The sequence below is a fragment of the Apiospora hydei genome (genome assembly GCF_038363865.1).
Source record: "Apiospora hydei strain CBS 114990 chromosome Unknown utg000005l_segment0_segment0, whole genome shotgun sequence".
Lineage (NCBI taxonomy): Eukaryota > Fungi > Ascomycota > Sordariomycetes > Amphisphaeriales > Apiosporaceae > Apiospora > Apiospora hydei.
In genome coordinates, this window is record NW_027117364.1 from 2928369 (window position 1) to 2944466 (window position 16098).

At 50.1% G+C, this 16098-nt stretch overlaps 5 protein-coding genes across 5 annotated transcripts; 2 read left to right on the top strand and 3 right to left on the bottom strand.

Moving 5' to 3' along the window:
- Nucleotides 1-783: 783 nt before the first annotated feature.
- On the top strand, nucleotides 784-2904 carry PG997_006361 (Dfp1/Him1- central region-domain-containing protein; the record flags this gene model as incomplete). The annotated part of the gene is made up of 3 exons (XM_066810676.1): nucleotides 784-1257; nucleotides 1315-2694; nucleotides 2758-2904. The coding sequence occupies 3 exons, from the start codon at nucleotides 784-786 to the stop codon at nucleotides 2902-2904; spliced, it is 2001 nt and encodes a 666-aa protein (XP_066669599.1).
- Nucleotides 2905-4399: 1495 nt separating this feature from the next.
- Nucleotides 4400-6505, top strand: PG997_006362 (uncharacterized protein; the record flags this gene model as incomplete). The annotated part of the gene is made up of 1 exon (XM_066810677.1): nucleotides 4400-6505. The coding sequence occupies one exon, from the start codon at nucleotides 4400-4402 to the stop codon at nucleotides 6503-6505; it is 2106 nt and encodes a 701-aa protein (XP_066669600.1).
- Nucleotides 6506-7255: 750 nt separating this feature from the next.
- Nucleotides 7256-8308, bottom strand: PG997_006363 (uncharacterized protein; the record flags this gene model as incomplete). The annotated part of the gene is made up of 1 exon (XM_066810678.1): nucleotides 7256-8308. One exon carries the CDS (start codon nucleotides 8306-8308, stop codon nucleotides 7256-7258), a length of 1053 nt encoding a protein of 350 aa, XP_066669601.1.
- A 3753-nt stretch (nucleotides 8309-12061) lies between these two features.
- Nucleotides 12062-12730, bottom strand: PG997_006364 (uncharacterized protein; the record flags this gene model as incomplete). Its single annotated transcript, XM_066810679.1, has 2 exons — nucleotides 12062-12323; nucleotides 12528-12730. The coding sequence occupies 2 exons, from the start codon at nucleotides 12728-12730 to the stop codon at nucleotides 12062-12064; spliced, it is 465 nt and encodes a 154-aa protein (XP_066669602.1).
- An 829-nt stretch (nucleotides 12731-13559) lies between these two features.
- PG997_006365 (uncharacterized protein) lies at nucleotides 13560-15242 on the bottom strand (the record flags this gene model as incomplete). The annotated part of the gene is given in 7 exon segments (XM_066810680.1): nucleotides 13560-13871; nucleotides 13883-14127; nucleotides 14175-14245; nucleotides 14287-14393; nucleotides 14447-14529; nucleotides 14585-14835; nucleotides 14941-15242. 7 exon segments carry the CDS (start codon nucleotides 15240-15242, stop codon nucleotides 13560-13562), a joined length of 1371 nt encoding a protein of 456 aa, XP_066669603.1.
- Between the last annotated feature and the right edge of the window lie 856 nt (nucleotides 15243-16098).

Consider the following 16098-nt stretch of genomic DNA (forward strand, 5'->3'; position numbering starts at 1 on the left):
CCACACCCCCAAGGAGCATCACCTCTTGTGTTAAGGCCGTTGCCTCTGATCGACCACCGACTCTCCAAACCACCAGACCAGGCGCATCTCGTGTCGTTTTGGCCGTTGTGCGCTTCTCCCGCAATTTTACCACGCTGCCGGACCTCTAATGCCCTCTTAATCCCCTCCATCTTTGGTCGTGTTTCCCGGCACCCAACCAAAAGCGTGTTGTGCCACGCTTCGCGTACATCCAGCCTTCACGACCGCCCGACCCGGCCACGCACACGCTACAAACTCCCCCATGCCCCTCCCCAAAACCAGCAACTTCAGACTTATTCAAATTTATTAACCTCAACCACCAAACTCTGCCCCGAACTGGCAACTGCAAATCTTGTATTTGCAGCTTTCGCCCTTCAACCTTGTCTGGTATGGCTTTTCCTTCATCATTGTTATACTCGACCTCGACCTTGTCTCTCTGCCGGCTTCCGTGCTAGACACCAAAAAACTGACGTGTTGGAGTCTCCACCAATAGCAGGCAACACAACACGCCCCGAGCTTTCACCAACTCCCGCAACACATAGTGTCTTCATTGGTTGCGTCGCCCTAGCACCAACCACGCGAACTGACGACTTTCTCTCTACGATCCCCAGAGCTCGCGGCATATCTACGAGCCCGGCTTTACATCTCGACTTGTTCCGTAGTCGACAGTTTCACATTAACCCAAGAGCCATTCGCAGCATGATATAGGACATTTATATGGCAGCAGTATCGCTATCACCGGGCTCCGTTCCTCTGTCTTCCAACATGTCTGGAACAGCTAGACGCATCCCTCTCTCCAATAACCAGAATGTCGCCAACTCGCCCATCCGGAGCTCCGCCGCCGCCTTTGCTGCTGCCAAGCAGAGGCGATCATATGCCAATATGCAGAGAGAAGAAGCCTACGGGCACCCTCCTCCGGCGAAGAAGCAGATGCTAGAGTCGGGCATCCCGCGGCCACTGAACTCTCCCTCGAAACGAATGGCCAAGCCCCAGGTCCCGCTGCAGGCACGACGCACCACCAGCACATACGAGAACAGATTGGCACGGGAAAGGATGGGCCATCATCAAACGCAGCACACCGAAAGCAAGTCCAACAGATACACCGAGAAAGACCTGGAAGAAATCAGGCAATGGAAGGAACATCACCGGGCTAGGTTTCCGCGAATGGTTTTCTATTTTGAAAATATCCCTACCGAGGTCCGCGCCAAGTTGGGAAAGCAAATCGAGAAACTCGGAGCTGTGAGTAAACTCGGAGTGAGACCAGCATATGAACTTTACTGACTACGACCTTTACAGCGCGAGGACAAATTCTTCTCCAATGATATCACCCATGTGGTAACCACCCGTTCGATCCCTCCTGAAAAGAGTGCCCGGCAACGAGAGGAAGAAGCCGCCAACACTACTACGGAAATCCACGATGGGCATGAGCAAGTGCAAACCATTAATCCCTCGTTGTTGAATCGTGTGACGGATGGTACTCCATCAGTGAGAAGGAAGTTGTTTGACACAACATCCACTGCGGTGCCCAGCCGACGGCCCTTGACCCAACTCCAAGATACTAGGCCAAAGAGGAACATGGATGTGCTGCACCGCGCCCGTGAGATGGGCAAGAAAATCTGGTCCATGGATAAGTTGCAAAGGATGTTGTCCATGCTGTTGGAGGAAGACTTGTTGGTCAGTGCTGCCATTGCCTATGGTGGATCGAAAAGTGGGAGTGTCCGGGCGAGCCACGCCGATTCCCGTTCAGTTCATGAGCCGAACCTTTTGCAGCTCCTGCAGAATGAGCGCGTTAACGGGCCTTCTGATCGTGACCCTACGGTAACAACCCAGGAGCTCCACTACTTCAAGGGACCGTACGTCTATGTCTATGACTTTGAGGAAAAGCAGAAGCCTATCATGGTACGAGAATACCAGAAGGTGGCCGATAAAGCCGATGGTGACTGGCCGCAGTTCCGTACGGCGCCACTGGGTCGTTGCCCCTTTGTCGAGGATTATGACCACCGAGAGGTTGCGAAGCCCAAGCCCAAGCCCAAGCAAGTAACAGCAAAGCCTGCGGTTGATGCCAAGGCAGTTGTGCAAACCCCCGAGGCACCCCTGGCAAAGCCCGTGACTGGCAAGAGATCGATAGGTGAGATGGAGAGTGCCCACAATCGAGGCTCTAGTGTTACCTCGGTCGAGCTTACCAACTCGATGAAGCCTGGAAACAAATTCGAGTTCCGCCCCAACTTCACAAGCCGTGCTGGTACAACGAGACTGTTTGGAGGCGAGCCCGTTGCTTCAGGAGTTCAGCCGTCGAATGTCACGTCTGCCATCCGATCGCAGATGATCTCGTCAACAGCTGCGACACCTGGTGCCATCGGTATGATGAGCAAGGAAGTACACGGTCTGCAGCGAAAGGTTCTTCAAAGAAATAGTTCTCACGATCTCAGTTCCCGTCGTGCCGGCAGTGTGGACCCCAGCCTTCGGGATGACCCCACGGCCAGAAGAGCTCTTACACTCAGCCGCACGTCGAGTCGCAGGCTGGATTTGGTGGACGATGCTACAACTTGTGAGGATGAAGACGCAAAGGCACGTGCTCAAGCTGAAAAGCGAGCCGCTGTCAAGGCGGCGAAAAAGCGAGACCCCAAACCAGGTTATTGCGAGAATTGCCAGGACAAGTTTGAGGACTTTGAGGACGTAAGTGGATCCAACATGTCTTTCTATACGGAGGAAACATTATACTAACGCAACACCGTACAGCATATCGCTTCCCGCAAGCATCGAAAGTTCGCAGATAACCCTGACAACTGGACCGAGTTGGATGATCTTCTGTCAGAACTGCAACGCGAGCCCAAGCACAAATCCTTCACTGCTTGGACCCCATCTCTCCCAGCATTTGCATACTAGTGCTGTGGCCATAGCCGGGCTTGCAATGCTTCCGGTATGAAGCCACTTCACGCTATGCTTGTGCAGCCCATCCGCAGTGGTCGCTATACCCTGCACAGTCGACCACGACGGCGAACCAAATTCACTCCACACATGACCATCGACTGAGTTCTTTCCTATCCACTTGTTCAGCACTGTGGGTCAACGATACCCTTTTGCGCACGTTCACTTGCTTTCGTTCGTTTCTCCCGCCTAGAATCTCTACCACCACTCGAAGCGCGCATATCATTATCGGAGCCGCACGATAAACACGATTCATTAGAACAGCATGGCGAGGCGTAGAATCCTGATTGTTTCTTTTCTTCACATTCATAGCATTTGGCGGCGATCTTTGGCGGTTGTTGATATCTCTCCAATTTCTTTTCTTCAGCTCGAGAAAGCGCACACTGGTGGTCAAGCGGTTGGGCGAATTGGTAGGTCGGTACGTCGGTCGGGTTTGCATGGCGCGGTGTATCCGGCGAATGATATGCAACGAACGAAACCAGGATGATACCGGGTCTGCGGTGTGCAGAAGGCGTTCCGGAGGCAAAGGGTCTTTCTGGGATTGGTGTAGATATTGCACCCTGGTAGTACATGTATATGTAGGTTGTATCTTACACCCAAAAGCAGAGGACCTCGTGACACAATACGAAGCCCTGCATTTTCATTTTTGATGTACGCTTAAAGAACGTGTGATGTATGCTCTTGAAGCCCAAGAGCAAGTTTCTGAACGGCCGCTACGAGGATGGAGGGTACGGAGGTTCTGGAAAGGGGGGTTTGGTTATAAGGAAGGTAGGTCACATACATGTAGATACGTGTAGGTAGAAAGTGGTAATGAAATCATAGGTAGGTACATAATATTCACTTGTGTACTCTTGACCAGCATTCTATAGTCTCAAACAAGAACTCGACAGTGCAGTCAGATCATTTCCCATCAAGGGTCCTTACATATTCTTATAGTGATTACCTAACTTTCATGGTCGAGATCCAGCTGCTCTGGTCTGCACGTTGGACTCAGTATCGAGAAAAGCGTCATGAAATAGCTTCGCTGCAGGGGTACAAATTCAGCTAGCTAGCATTGAATGAATGGCCCCACTAAAGCAGCCGGCTATTCTTAGGTGGGTCAGAACCCACTTGCATCATTTTAGGTTTGCAGCGGGACCCATGCTTACCTATGTGTGGCTCAATTCAAATCCATCCCTTCCTTCAACTCACAGACATCAATCACAGCCACATCTCACAAGGTTCGCGTTTGTTGTCATCCACGTTCCTGCTTTTCTCGGCTTCCGTTTTTGGCATCTGGAAAGTGCCTTGGGGAGTATCTGCAAGTTGTTAATCATCTGCTGGATATCGAGCCCTCCTGATCTGGCGAGACACATACGACTTACTCGACATCGGTCGCGTTGACCAGGCCGGAACTTTGCAGCTTGGCGAAGCAGACTCATTTTCATCAGGTATCAGTCACGTCTGGTAGAAAATGCCGTCGGGGTCAGAATCGGAGTCGGGATCGGATCGCTCTGGATCGGTGGCTCCTGATCACGATGACATCGACCATAATGTCGATAAATCCAACTCTGATGGATCGGATGAGTCTGACGACGATGAGAACCATGGCTTTCTTGATGTCGAGGCCGTGGAATCAGGCGACGAGTCACATGAAGGTGACACCGATGATGAATCTGAGGATGGGTTCGAATTCGAGTCCTTTCCCCAATTTACCCGCCTTCCTATAGAGCTTCGTCAACGCATCTGGGAGATATTCGATCCGGACATGAGAGCCCCGGCACGCATCTTTGGCTTTCGCATGCCTTTTAGTGGCGCCAACGAGCTCCATGAAGGTCCTTTATTGGAACGCCAGACCGCACCAGCAAGAGCTGTATTGGCTACTCATCACGAATCTCGTGAATATGCCTTGAAGTACTACCCTGATGCGATCGAGAAGGGCGGCGAACCCGGCATTATTCGTTACCGAAAAGAGTCAGATATTATCATGGTATCTGGCTACTTTCGAGACTTTGCCTCCATATCTTCATGGCAAGAGAGCGACGTATTCACGGGAATCCGCAACATCGCCCTCGACCTTGAAGGCACAGCCGAACACCAATATGAGGATTTGCTTTCTACGGAACGTCCGCAATGGCCCAATCTGCAATCGACTTACTTCGTCACACAAGCTATTACGCATCGAACGAGAAATCTGCGATGGTGTGGTTCTGATGCAGTCCAGACATACCATCTTCAGGTGGAAGAGCTAGACACGGGTCTGGGTGAAGACTACGAAGCCTTTTACTGCTGGCCTCAGGGCAGAGAGCGCGAGCACACCAATTTGCCAATATTTGGCCATGAGGAGGAAGAGGATGGTGAAGAGGAGGGGGAGGGTATAAATAAATCCTCACTCGGCCAGAAATGTTCTGTCATCAAGATAGGAGAGGAAACCATATGGCCAATAGTGGTATTCGATTTCGAAGGCTCCGGTGTGCACCGTCATGACAAGCTCAGAGAGATCTACCCGGTGGGCGGCAACTGGGAAGAGGCGGACGATTGGCATTCCGATGAGTTTTCAGGGGATGAAGAAGATGAGCTCTCTCCTGACGAATACGAAAGCGAGGGCATCGACGATGGTTCGATCGACGAGGATGAAGCTTCAGGTGATGAAGATGATCTGCAGGTGCTTGATGACGACTCAGAGCAGGAATTCGACACATCTGTCTTCAATGGTTTCTCGCCACCACCCGATGATTCTGCCGCTGCAGTTGAGCCTGCCAACTTTTCTAGCGTCGAGCCCGAGTCTGCCCACTTCTCAAGTATCGAACCTGAGTCGCCCGATCACAGTGATGCTGAGGCAAGTGACACAGCGGATGAATCTGTGCGCAACGTCCAACGACCAGGACGCCGTGTGCTAGCAGATTCCGAGGACGAGTCCGGAGATGAGAGCGAAGACGAGGAACAAAACGATGCGCAGCCTACAACGCGCCGTAAAAGGGCCATCATGTCAGACTCGGAGGAGGAGGAGGGAGAGGATATGGGTGTCGAGGACGAGCAGGCTAGGCTGAGCAATCGCCGCAAACGCGTAGTCATGTCTGACTCCGAAGAGGAAGAGGAAGAAACAGAAGAAGAAGAGCAGACTGAACCAAACAAGCGACGGAAACGCGTTGCTACGTCTGACTCCGAGGACGAAGAAGAACCGACACGTGCAACCAAGCGACGGAGAAGGGCAGCCATGCCAGAATCAGACGACGACGACGACTCGGCTACCGAACAGGGCGAGGCCGAAAGCGTAAGCGACGACGATTCTGAAGACGACGAAGACGAGTCTGAAGACGAGAAGCCCCAGAAGAAACCTTCCCTGGCTGAGCGGCTGCAGCTTTTCCGCTCCGAAGTGCCGGTTGCGCCTTCACCCGAGGCAGGCTCCGAGCCCGACTCGGACATGGAACAGTTGCGCAACGGCGACTACGACGATCCCTTCGCAGACACTTACGATCGCGACGATGATGGTGATCTGGATGCCCTCTCCGAAAATGATCAGCTTCTGGACATGGACGAAGACGAGGAGGACCCCTACGGCGATGACGGCGGCTATTGATTTCTTGCGAAGTCCATTTAAGCATGATAAGAAGCAAGCACAGCAAGTTCTTGGTTTTTGTAGGATATGTGTACCAAAAGACACCGAACGTTTGCTTGGTAGGCGAAGCGGACGACACATAGAGGTGGCAGGAGCCTCGTCTAAGGAAGACGATACTTGAACCCACGCTCCCCGATATGCCTATGCGTTAACGGGGTACTATATATGTGCCGAAGGGGGCCTTTAATCATAATCGTCTCACATTTGACCACTAAGCAGCATTTTGGCCAAAGACAATGAGATAATACAGACCTAATTCTGATAAACAAATTCCGCAACCTGACCGGGCGAGATCCTACGCACTCCTCGTCTTCTATGCTCATCAGGCTCTACTGATGTGAATTAGGTGTACAACACATGCCTTTGAGAAACGTCTGTCCACTCTGGGTTAATTGAACCCTCCGTATGTTGAAGCATAGCATGACTTTCATAGTCGGAATAGTAAGTAAAGGGCTCTTATAATTAACGGCACATGCAACACAATGAGGGATAACGGGGTTTGGCGCCCAAATCTCTACTGAGGCTAGCTATCTTTAGGCCATCACTTTGGGTGAATACAACTTGCCGGCGTGAAAGGTCGCATCGCATCATGAATCTGGTAGTCAAGCAAGGAAAATATATGCAAATGTCTTGATGGGTTCTTGTATTATGTCATTTTAGGTATCCTTGGATGAGTGCTTCTAATTCGATACATTTAGCCTAGCCTGGCGCCTATCGGTCACGGCCAAAAGTCGCAGGGGCCGCGGGCTTGTTGTCCAGTATCTTCTCGATCTCCTCCATGAGCTCGGGGGTCAGCTTCTCAGACAGCTGGAGGGACTTGCAGTTGTCCTCGATCTGCTCGACCTTGGTGGCTCCAAGGATGACGGTGCTAACGTTGGGGTTCTTGATGCACCAGGCAAGGGCGAGCTGGGAGGCGTTGCCGCCGAGCTTCTCAGCGATAGTGGTGAGCTTGCGGACCTTCTCGATCTTGGCCTTGCCCTCAGGGGACTGGAGCTCCTTGATGGTGTTCTCGAAGAAGGACTTGTTGGTGGCGAAGCGCGAGTCCTCGGGGATGCCGTCGTTGTACTTGCCGGTCAGCAGGCCGGAGGCCAGGGGCGACCAGATGGTGGTGCCGTACTGGAACTGCTGGAACAGGGGCTTGTACTCGACCTCGAAGCGCTGGCGGTGGAAGGCGTTGTACTGGGGCTGCTCCACGACGGGGGCGATGAGGTTGTACTTCTCGGCGATCTGGGTGGCCTCCATGATCTGGGTGGCGGACCACTCGGAGGTGCCCCAGTAGTAGGCGAGGTTGAGGTTGCGGATGACCTGGGTGAAGCCCTCGACGATCTCGCGCATGGGGGTGGCGTAGTCCGGGCGGTGGGCGAAGACGATGTCGACGTAGGGCTGCTGCAGGCGCTCCAGGGAGCTCTTGAGGCCCTCGACGACGTGCTTGCGGCTGAGGCCGCGGGTGTTGGGCTCCTTACGGCCCGTGCCGAAGAAGACCTTGGTGGTCAGGACGTACTCGTCGCGCGGCCAGCCGAGCTCCTTGAGGGCCGTGCCCATCTCGACCTCGGACTCGCCGTTGGCGTACGTCTCGGCCGTGTCGAAGGTGTTGATGCCGTGGTCCCAGGCCGTCTGCAGGCACTTCTTGACGATCTCGCCCTTCTGGGTGCCGCCGTACGTGAGCCAGCCGCCCAGGGACAGCACGCTCACCTTCAGGCCGGTGGGGCCCAGGTGGCGGAACTGCATGTCCTTGGGGTCGAACATGGACTTGACGGCGGGCATCTTGCTGGTGGTAGAGGTAGTAGTGGTGATATGTCTGGTCAAGGTGGTGCTGAATGTGCGGATGGAAGTGGGTGTGAAGAGACGACGATGCATAAACAAGATGGAGAGATGGCAAGTTGAATGAGAGTCTCAGGCAGGACGAGGTGGGTGAGGGGTTTCTCTCAGATATATATACCTCTCTGCATTTCCTACCTTGCACTGTTTACGTCTCGTCCTGTCTGCCTACCTACCTACATGCAACACAAACCCACATGGATACTCATGGATGTTTTGGATCTTATCGCCTCCTAACTGGATACGGCGTAGGCATGATGAGTGTCATGGCAAGTAGCAAACTGTCCTGTCCGCAGGCCCTGGGCGAAGTGGGTAGCTTCTGGCACGGCTGAGATATGCAATGCATCGACGTACATGACAAATATACACAGAGATTGAGTCGTGACGCAACCTACAAGCATTTGCTGTTTCCCGATGGGAATTGCCTACGTCGCCAGTTTTTACCCCGCGCTGTTGTTGTCAGGAGCCATGGTGGGGCAGGCTCAATTCCGACTACCAAACTATCCCAGATCTGGCTTGGCTAGCAGTCGAGGTTCGATGTGTCTCTTACTATCGTCGGAGATAGTCTTACCTCTCTCGCTGTTCTGTTGCCCCTGCGATGATAGGTCCGACGCTGACAAATCGTGATCCGCTGTATAGAAGTACGTTGCGTTGGATACAGATCGGCAGATGTCTGTTTGTACCTGCCTATATTGATGCCCGTGGTGACCCTCTCCTGATGATCGGCGTTTACTTTACTTTGGAGAAAGTTGTGTTCTAAAGTTAGGCACTGCAATGCCGACTATTGCAAACGCCAGCCGATTCGCTAGGTGACCGTCAAACGCAATATCAACGTCACACTTTAACAGCTACACATCTCCCGGCAGGTGGGTGACAATAAAAAAAGCACTGCCAAACTAAGTGTGAGGTTCAAAGTAATACACTGCCCCGTAAATATACAGTATAAAATAAAATAATAATAAAATAATAATATTTACGAATTAAAGAGTATTAACGTGGTTTACTATTACGCGACGTATATTACTTAGCGACGTATTTTTTTCACTTTTTAACCCTTTTATATAAATTAATTTAATTATAACGCTTAAAATTAATTAAAACTACTCGCTATCCGATTCCTCGCTTAATTTTATATCCTTTTCATATGTTCGCGCATTGTGACCTGTCTCGCCGTAAACATCACAGCGCCTTCCACCGGTCGCCCTCCGCTTCGACGAACCCCTATTTTTACCTTCATCGGGCGCTGAACGCTTCCCTTTTACCTTCTCGTCTTGTAGCTGCTGAAATTCCTTAATAGTAAGGGCTCTTTTAAGCTGGACTCGCGATTTTTTAGCTCTCCGGCGCTTAAAAAGTACTAAATTAGCCTTTTTTAATATATATATCTTATTACGTATAAGGGTTATTTTATAAGTTATTTTAGTTATACTTTTCATTATTTAATTTACTATATTTAAAATCGGCGTCGGAGAACTTCCTTAATAAATAAACACTTTTTTTTAATATAAATAAAGTATTTAATTATTTATTAAAAGTTAAACGGCGTTTAAGGGTCGTAAGTATTAGCCGTCCCCGAACGGGATAAGTTAAATATAAACGTTCGGAGACGTATATTTAACTTATTAATCACCTCGTTAAGATTATAAAGGATTAAATTAAAAGCATTAAATTTAGATTTAATATTATTTTCCGTAAAAACAGTAAAATACGCGGCCTTAAAGGCGATAAAAAACTCGAGCTTCGTAATATAATTTATTGAGGCCTTAATAAACAACTCGATTTCTTTTAAATAAACACGTTTTAAAGCCGAATAAAGTGTTATATTAAATAATTAAAATAGGTAAAATAAATAAAAAAACATACCGAGTATAATAATATTATTATCCTAGTAATATATTTCGAATTCGGCCGAAATATAGCTCTCGTAGCTATCGATAATTAAGAGGCGGTGGGAATTTTTCGTCTACGTTTTAATATGTTTATCGAAGTGCTTAATTTAATCTAAGCTTATCTCGTTATTAGTCTAGCCATTAAAAGTCGGCTTAATTACTTAGTCGCCCGGTAAATCGGTTTCGCGAGACTAGTTCACGAGGTAATATTAGCCTTAAACGATTAAGAACGGCGAAATATACTAGCCCTACGAATTAATATATTTAATCGCTATTACTTATTCTTAATTATTAAGCTAAACCGACTTCGCTTTTCTACGCCGCTCGGCGCGTATTACGACGAGTATTAACCCGATTATATTTATTATAAAACCGGTTTCGTCGAAATTTTAAATATTTTCGTTAACGATCTCGTATTTCGCCTTTATATTCGCGATTAACGTAAACTAGCCGGAAATAACTTTAAAATTTTTATAAAAACCTTTTAGTAATCGTATTAACGATTTATTTTAATCTTTAAGTCCGGGTTACGGTCGATAAAGCGCCTAACCTAGTGCTTACCGACGCGGTCGCCGCCGCGCGACGCGGTGAGGAGATTAGCTATATTTTTACACTAGTAAAATCGGGAGGTATCCCTCAAATATTTAGATTAATTATATATTTACGAAATACCTCTTTTTTAATTAAATTTAATTTACGTTATTTCGGTCGGATTTCGCGTTTTAAAGTTCGGTCGTAAATTTAATAACGTAAAATTAATTCGAGTATATTATAAGCTTTTACTATTATTCTTTAGCTTATTTAATTCGCTTCGTTTCGTATCGCTTAAATTATTAAAACTATTCGATCTTTTTAAGATTAATTAAGCATTATAATTATAAAAGTATTACGCGTTAAAATTTAATTATATTAAAATTAAATTTAAATACGTCGCTAAGTAATATACGTCGCGTAGTAATAAACCACGTTATACGTATTTTTTACTATTTTATTTCTTAATATATAACGCTGTAAAGGGGTTATGAAAGTAAGACTATATAGTACTTAAAAAGTACATACTAGAGTAAGCTGCGTTCGCAGTGCTTTTTTATTGTCACCCACCTGCCCGGGAGTGTCGTCTCCGTTCGGCTATGATGGAACCGAGTGCAGCCAACAGTGAGGCAAGTACATCTATCTGATAGTTACATAAGTAAGAGCCGCTGAAGCTTAGCTTAACCTGCATCTGCGGCACATTGGAGCGTTGCGTCCCCCCAAACTTCCGCCATGACTGGCCAGTCAACCTGGTACTTCCTTGCTGAAGGCACACACCGTTGTGGAGAAACAGGAGTTTGCGTTAATGTGGTGTGAAGAACCCCTTAAAGCCGGTATTTCCGTTCTTATGTAAGGGAGGAGTGGTCGAAACACTGCAATATCCATACCGCCATTCTATGGCAGTGGTAGAGGTCATGCAACTTATGACTCACAGGGCCATGCATCTGTTAATAATAATCAAGAGTATCTACCAGTTATCGCCGACGACAAATTCCATTCTTCCAGTAACATGCTCCGATCAAGATGGGATTGGCATACTGGCGTAGTACATGCGCTAGAATGAAAGACAGCCACATCAGAATGCCCCTACGGATCTCGTCGCGGTATTTGAACGAAATCATTGTTATAGAGCGAAACCCACACGACACGACGAACACAGAGGAGTTTCTTTTCCGGATCCGTTGGGAAATTGGTCGGTTTGCCTATCTAAAGATGACATGTTCCCGCGAGGACTACATACACACTGTTTGTCAAGCCCGTATCTCACACCCCAAAGATATAGCTAGTTCAATATCTTTCCTGGGCGTTGGTGGCACGCACAGATGGGCGGCGAACAGGACGCCACTTGCGGTCCCGTCATCTGGCCGTTCTGGTCACAGTCAACGCCTACGCCATGGCAGACGGCGATCTGGTCCTCGGAGTGACAGGACAGATCGTAGAGAACAGGGTTCTTCTCCACGCTTATCTTCTTCTTATCATCATCACCGTTCGAGGGAGTCTCCGGATGGGCCACACCACGCTCGGCCGTGTGCGAGCTCTCGTTACTGGTGGGGGTATCGTTTGACATCTCGCGATTGCCATTGCTTGGCAGGGTCCAATCGGGTCCGGTCCACAAGGTACATTTGCAATCCTCGAGGCATTGCTGATCATCAGAGGTCAGTCTGCCGGAAAAGCAGCGAGTGTTGTTGTAGTACCTTGCGATCACGTTAGTATGGATGAGGGAGTGATGGGGGTAGAGACCAACTCACCAGCACATGTAGGATCGGATGTAGGAACCGCCGCATTCGATGATGTAGTGGTCGTCGGGACCCATAGCGGCAAGCTGGGGATATGTGGGAGTCGCAGGAGCAGCATCGCCGTCGTGGAGCTTGGCAGCCTCAGTGAGCATGGCCTTGACCTCGTGCAGGCTGGGCTGGGCTGCGGCGTCTGCGGTGGGGGTACCGGCCACCATCATGGCCAGCATGAGCAGGAGGGAGACGACAAGGATCTGTTCCCAGGTTGTTAGATATAGCCAGTTGCTGGACATTCAAGAAGATGAACTGACCTTCATTCCGAGCAACGTGGGCTTGCGAGTTCGACTATGGTGTGATTAAAGTGCGAAAGTGTGTCCGGGAGTGCGGTGTGGTTAAAGAGCGAAAATGTGCCCGGAGTGCGATGCTCGCAGGCTGGGTCTTGATTGAGAGAGTAGGTGGGCAAGGAATGGGAGGGCAAGGCAGGACCGGTAGGTGAAGCAAATTCGTGACTCAACCAAGGAAGGAAGGTGTAGGTCATATGTACCAACTTTGACCATGTCGTGGTAACCTGATCCAATGTAGTACCATCCACCTCATTGAACTCATTACAAGCAAGTACTTCATCTATCATACGGAGTAGAGTAAACACGAATGATAGGTGTGCGTTCACGTAGCCTCAAGTAGCAATGGGATGACCAGGGGATGAGATGGTTGGCATTGGAATAATCGGCTCAACTTGTCAGTCCTACCCTCCGAGGCAAATCGCCTGCGTTGTACGCAATAGACATTAACAGTTTATTCCTTATTAGTAACCACAATCGATTGCGATACAGAACCAGTAATCTTGTCGTAATGCCTGCCGGTGTTTGGCATTACATGTCTTCGTCTTAGTAGTGACCCCCTCCATATCCACCCCCTCCATATCCACCCCTCCATATCCACCCCCTCCATATCCACCCCCTCCATATCCACCATCCATCTCGTGTACTGGCCCTGATTGCCACCCCATGTGTGGCTGATACGAGTATGTAGCTGCTGCGGTCTGTCCTAGTGCTGCGTGGTCCGCTCCCCGTGGAACTGACCAGGTGCTTCGTGAAGTGGTTGCCCATATGCTTCGGAGACATGGTTTCCTTGAAGCTCTGGTTGTGGCCGTGGCACCGGTGTTGACGACAGTTCCGGCTTGGGCGGTCCGTGAGCAGATACTGGAGAGACGTTGTCTGCCCGTGAAGGCGAAACCGGCTTCAATGAGCTGACACTGGGGCTCCCGGCGGTCGGCATAACAGCGAGCGCGGTGCTGTCGAGTTCGGGCTTCCCGGCGCCATCGTCTGGGCTATTAGTGAGGTTCTGGGTGGCCTCTTCCTGATTTCCACCCTTGGCATGGCGGCGCCGCCACATGAAGTAAAGAGGACCGCGCCAATGGCTCCCAGCCCGAGTACGACACCGACCACGGCCCCAGCAATCACCGGCACGTTGGACTTGGTTTCCTTGGACGCGTCTGCGCTGTTGTCGCTCGAACTTCCGGAGCCTCCATTGACGCCGTTACCTCCGGTAGGCTGTGGGCCAGAGCCGCTTCCGTTACCGCTGCCAGTCCTGGCTGCAGGAGACGTTTGTTCGACTGTTCGATTAGTTTATGGAAGTCTTCAATGGGTAGGGTTTGCCTACCTGACTCGGTAACACCGGCTGGTTTTGTCAATCCTTTGCAGCACTGCAGTAGATGTCCCATACACTCAAGGCTGAACTAATGTCTGCTGATGCCGTCTTGTCACAAGAGTACCTCACACCACTCGTAATTACGGCTGATACCAGACCGGGCATGCCCTCCTTGATACATGCACAAGACGCCAACGCTTTGGGGCCTGGAGGACAGAGGTCATATGTTTGCTGGAATATCAGGTATCAGATTGGGACTTTGCATAGCGTAGATTCTGACTTACACTCAACACTCCAGATGACAATGCTGATTGAGCGCATGGTGCGAGAGACGCGTATTCGGCCATTCCGGTCACATAATACGTCACTAAGACGGGCGTGAGTATCTCATTCTGCTCTAGGATTGCGAAAGGGGCTCGTACTATCACCTGGAGGGTTTGTCGGGGTGGGAAACGAGGAGGTGCCGTTGTTAAGGCCGCAATATGCGGCAAACAAAGCTTGAGCTGACGATACATCGGCTGTGTGTGCTGAGCATGACGACTTGGCCGACGTATTGATGGCCTGGCTGACTCTCAGGGAATTTTGATTCTTCTGGCAGACACAAGGGGCCAAAAGGCTCGCATCGGTAGGGCAAAGATCGTAGGTCTGTAGGTCGTTAGGCTTCGAAATCTTGCTTGGGTCTCATGCCACGAACCATGCTCCTTTTATCAAGTCAGAAAACGGCACGGAACGGCGCAATGCGAAGATGGTAGGGTGGGTGGTTCAGGTAAAGACCTACATAACATTGTATGACACTGCGGATGCGGCGCACGGCGCGAGCTCTGCCCATTCTGGAAAGTCCATGATGTATTGCGAGACTGTCTGCGTCGGCTTCGGGAACGGCGTGATCTTTGCTTGATTGCAATAGCCGGCGTATACTTGCGAGGCGCTGGCTTGGTCATCTGTCGCAGTCGATCCGCAGCTGTAGCTTATGGATTTCGAGATGGCGGCCTGTAGTGACGAGGGATTGTTGCCCTTGGAACACACGCAGGACTGCAAGTCGGTAACAGCCTGCGGGCAGGAAGAGTAGGTCATCGCCATGACATTATAAGACAATGCCGAAGCAGCACAGGGCGCCTGTACGTGTTAGTCGTATACCATGAGCATGACGGGGCCAGATGCATGATTCCAATGCCAGCGGAACAATGTAGGACGAGAGATGCTCTGGCGATGTCATGATAGAAGGTGCCAGTAACAAGTGGCCAACACCAAGAGAATTTGACGGCAACTCACCAACTCCGTGAAAATCGTCAAGTCTGTCACATAGACGATGTCGGAAGCGACAACCAGCGATCCACCCAACACCAGCCATGGTAACAATCTCCAACTAGTATCCCGCATATTTCGGAGTCTCCCGCTACGCTCACCAAGAATGGGTATCACAGAATCGAATGTCAACTCAAGGAGAGGTTGCGCAATGGTAGAAGCCCAACATGAAGTCTGGGGCGAAGAGGTTCACTTTTAGGCAGACAGAGGGACCCCGAAAGCGGGACATGGCTTGCAATTTCTCGAGGAGACGCCGCTCGAAGCGTTCGGCTCTTGGCATTTCCCTCGAATGATATTCCACAAACGATGCTGTGATATGTGCTGCCTGCCCCCCCCTTAGCGCGTGGAGTCGTGAGTGAACCCCTGGCAGCTGAAAACAAAAAGCGCCCATCATCAAGCGGGAAGCCGGTCTTGCCCCATTTTGGCCAGACCAATCCTGGACACGCCGAAGCGAGGCGCCATGATATGCCTAAGCGAGCAGTTGAGCGCGATAAATAGGTATGCTCATCCTTTGCGACGGGCTTTCAAGTCATTGTGTACAAAGAGACCAAGCCGGGAATTGTCCACTTGTTCGATGGACAATCTGGAGATGTCTCGACATCCTTGGACTACTATACGTTGGTGATATGGG